At 32.7% G+C, this 4,234-nt stretch overlaps 1 protein-coding gene across 2 annotated transcripts; it reads left to right on the top strand.

The window, feature by feature from the left end:
* The first annotated feature begins 462 nt into the window (after nt 1-462).
* Nucleotides 463-3,214, top strand: LOC133819172 (prefoldin subunit 2). Of its 2 annotated transcripts, none has more exons than XM_062252352.1 (2): nt 463-789; nt 2,536-3,214. In XM_062252352.1, exon 2 carries the CDS (start codon nt 2,542-2,544, stop codon nt 2,983-2,985), a length of 444 nt encoding a protein of 147 aa, XP_062108336.1. In that variant the 5' UTR covers nt 463-789; nt 2,536-2,541; the 3' UTR covers nt 2,986-3,214. The 2 variants fall into 2 exon arrangements, with proteins under 2 accessions (XP_062108336.1, XP_062108335.1); XM_062252351.1 differs by having other exon boundaries at nt 465-777.
* The last annotated feature ends 1,020 nt before the right edge of the window (nt 3,215-4,234 follow it).

Here is a 4,234-nt window from a genome sequence, read left to right as displayed (position 1 = left end):
ATATAATTAGTATTTTTTTTTTGTAATTATAACATTTATCAAGCATACAAACTGAAATTTCCCTTAAATAATTACTCTCTCTTATAAAAGTCATTGTCTTGTTGCATAAAGTAAAGTGGTTTACACCTGGAATTTTACTATAGTGTAATTACCACAATTATATTTTCCATGCTTTATTTTTTTCTTTAATAAATTTTTTCATATAAATTCAAAAAAAAGTATAATTCCCATATAAAAGCTATATTTTTTTTTTAAATTCCCATGTTTTTATTTTGCTTCACATTAAGCTAAGAGTTTGGGCCCGGCCTGTGCCGTTCGCCCCTTAGGCCTGAGTGAGATTTGGATTTTAGGGCTATGGGTAGAAGAGTAGAGTAGAGTTGAGGATTAGAGACTTCAAGGGAAAAGGCAATTTAGACTTTTCATAAGTTAATAGCTGAAATATAAATAAAAAAGAAACTATTTTTATAACTGGGTCATTCGGCTAGACTTTCCGTAAGAAGGTGATTTAGCTCAAAATTCCTCTCCTTCTTTCCCCGACCATTTTTCATTCGATTTCTTCCTCGCTCCGCCAGCCTCTCTCACTCAGTCCGTTTCTGCCCCATCTCCCTCAATCCGCCACCCTCTCTCACTCGATTTGTTCCTCACTCCGCCACCCTCTCATACTCGCTGTCTCCCTCACGGTCCGTAGCATCTTCTTCCTCTAATCGATCCATATTGCTTCCTCCGTCAAGTTCTTCACTAAATCCGGGAGGCCCAGAGCCAGAGCAAGAGCCGCCGGTATTACTTTTGGTTTGAAGTTTAATTCTGTTAATACGTATGTGATTTGTGTTTGTGATTGGTGGAGTTTAAAATGGAAGCCCTCCTTCCTTTTTTTTAAGTTTTGAAGACGACTTTGATTCATTATTCTCTTAAACACTTTCTATGGAATTAATTTTAAGTACTCGATATGCCATTTTCACTGCCACAAAATGTCATCTGGCTGCGTTTGGTTTGGGAATCAAACATGTATATACTGTATGTAAATTAAAAACAAAGCATGCAATTTAAATGATTTAAGCATAGTAAAAACAAACCTTTGTGACGTTCCTTAAATTCTTCACAGAGGAGAGGTATTGGGGCAACAATCCTTAGAGGAATATTAGAGAAGAGGATTGACTATTTTGAATTCATGAATTCAACTGAAATTAATCTCAGATTCTAACCAATTTTGCTTCAGGGTTGGAGTTTCTTATTTTCACATTTAGATGAATCTGTTAAAAGATGAGGAGATTGCATGAGAATAATGAACGATTTCTAAGTATTTGTATGTACTGAGTTCCTTAATGCGAAGGGTTTTGTCTTCTTAGATTAGAGTTGTTACAATGTCTGGTCTTATTTAGATTAATCTTTTCTGAAAAGATCTTCAATATGCTAACGTTCTTTGAAAAGATGCAACTGTTTCCTTTTTTTTTAATTAAAATTTTGTATTTATCACTGTTAGCATTAAAACCTATTTACTAACAGGTTCAGTTAAAGTTAACCTTTTTTTAAGAACTTCCGCTAATCACAAGAATTCATGTTACATAGACATTTATATAGTAATAGAGATATTTATGATTTCAGTTATAACATACCATTTTGTGAAATGAACTCATGTCCAAAATTAGGCTGTTTTTGCTGCCTCTAGCCTTTTGTTGCATTCCCATTTTCAAACCTTGATAACTGAAGTATAAAGGGGCAGGAGAGGAAACATTCAACTTACCCCTCCACATTTAATCTTAACTGCATGACTAGAGTTTTTTCCCCTCAGATTCTCAATGTATGAATTGTGCTGAATGTTCTGAATGGAACAAGGCTACATTCAGGATTTTCTTTATTGGGGAAATTTATTGTCTATCATCCAACCATATCCTTCTAATGAAGTTGACAATAGTTGCTAGTCCTTTGAAGAATTATCCAGCATCCAATTGATGTTACAATTTCTCTAAAACAAATGTAACAGCATGACTAGGACCTTTTCCCCCCTTCCACTATGAGGTTCTCAAGGTTTAAATATTGTCTTTGGACATTCTGAGTAGAAGTATAGAACATATTATGCAAAATTTTCTCTGTATGTAATATTTTACTCGGGTTATCTTATCTGTCCTCTGGACCTTGGTTTTCATAATGTGAAAGATGTCACCAGTTGTTTTACAGTAATGCAGACCTTTTGGAAAGACTCATTGAGATTTACAAACACTAAATTTAAATTCACCTTAAAACCAAATCTAAGATCTAACATGTTTTAACCTGCTGTGCTTGCAAAAAATATGTATGTATTTGAAGTCTTGTTATTGATACCTAACAATGAATGACCAAAACATTTTTTTCATTCTTGGTGCTAATTTAATTAACATAGTGATATATCACGCCTTCTCTTTTCTACCAAGACTGCATATTAAACTAGTGGTTTTCGGTCAATATTTGTTTAAACTAATGTGATTTGTGTGGTTTATTTAAACGCTTGTTGCTCTTCAGTATTCTTGTTTCAGTTTTTTTCCCCTCTATCTTCTGTAGGGAATCATGGCCAGCGAAGGAGATCACAAAGAACCAGTGAATGAACAAGCAGTGGCCAACATGTATGCTTCTCTGAGGTCTGAACTGAACCAAATCTATTCAAAAATCACTGAACTGGAGATGGAAGTAAGTGAGCACTCATTGGTGATGAATGCAATTCAGCCACTAGACCCATCTAGGCGGTGCTATCGCATGATCGGAGGTGTACTGGTGGAGAGAACCATTAAAGAGGTTTTGCCTGCGGTGCAGCGCAACAAAGAGGGCCTTGAGGAGGTTATTGCCAGGTTGAACGAGGCTTTGGAAAGGAAGAAAAAGGAAATTTCTGATCTTGAGGCCAAATACAAAATTAGGATCAGAAAGCCAGATGGTAACGAGGCAAAGGACGAAAGTGGCCGGAAGGAAGGTTCTGCTCAGGGAGTCCTTGTGGGTCCTGCCGGTGCTAGTGAATGATTTTGTTGGGAGTTTTGCATTTTACCTGATTTTGTTTATTTGGTCAACTTACTTGAACTGTTATTTAGCATATGTTGCTATGTATTAGGCGATAAGAGAGAGTTTTGGGTATTTGGTTGTGTGAAAGATACACTTAAGTAGGTTTTTGAGAGGCCTTTTACATGCAAAGCAATGGAATGAACAAAAGATGTCTATGGATGTTATATGCTCAATTATCTTTGTTTGCTAATCTAGACTTTCTTCCCCATATTGTATGATTAGTACAATACATATAATTAGTCAGAATAGAAATTTTCTGTCACTAACTTACACTGTCTTTTTTTTTTTTAAATGTATATTTGAAAAATATATGAGAGTGGGAATTTAAGTAAATAATTGATTTGTCAAATTTTAAGTGGTAGCACGTAGATGAGACTTGAAATTTGGAGACAAAAATGAAAAAAAGTATGTGATTTGTTCTTACAAAATTTTAGGTTAGAATTTCTTTTGGTATCTAAATAATAATTATTATAGTAAATTATGTTCCGTCTTATTGTAAGAATAGAGAAAGTAAAATTTATATATATATTGGTGCTAACTTAATATAATATAGATGTTTTTTTAGAACACACTGTATGATTAAACTTATATTCTTCGTACAAACATAATAGGTCTACTTTTCTTATGCCTAGACCAATAAAGTATAACAATTAGTCCCTCAGTAAAATTGCTTATTTTTTTTAAGTTATTTTGCCCTTGTTTTAATTTTGATAATTATTTGCAAATTGACTTCCAACAACTTAGATAATTAGTCAAAAAATTTAAACATTATTCATTTTATAAAAGATTATCAAAATTAAGGAGTGCAAAATCAACTAAAAAAAAAGTCGTTTTACCTGTTACATCTTTCCAAAACTTGAGCTACAAACCCAATCACTATAAAGTTATCAAGACTTAGACCACAAACCTTGATCAAAGCACAAGCAAACCACTTATCCTTAGCTACCCACTTCATACATATAATATATTTTTTAGTCAAAATTAATTTATAAAACATATAATATTTTAATCAATTTCGATTCAATATGACACCAAATTAATTTTGTCCTAATTCAATTCAATACATTATATATTAATATGAGTATTTTGAATGGTTATTATTCATGCAAGGTTACTTAATATTAATTATTGGATTAAAATCAATAGTTCATATTTATAGTTGTTAATTAATAATTTTAAAAATAAAATTTTGACTTTTTCAAACTTTTAA

Source organism: Humulus lupulus, chromosome 2 (assembly GCF_963169125.1).
Source record: "Humulus lupulus chromosome 2, drHumLupu1.1, whole genome shotgun sequence".
Classification (NCBI taxonomy): domain Eukaryota; kingdom Viridiplantae; phylum Streptophyta; class Magnoliopsida; order Rosales; family Cannabaceae; genus Humulus; species Humulus lupulus.
This window is presented reverse-complemented; position numbering and strand designations above follow the sequence as displayed.

Excerpts from the sequence above, each read along its gene's own strand:
- LOC133819172 (XM_062252352.1), top strand. The coding sequence starts at position 2,542 with ATGGCCAGCGAAGGAGATCACAAAGAACCAGTGAATGAACAAGCAGTG.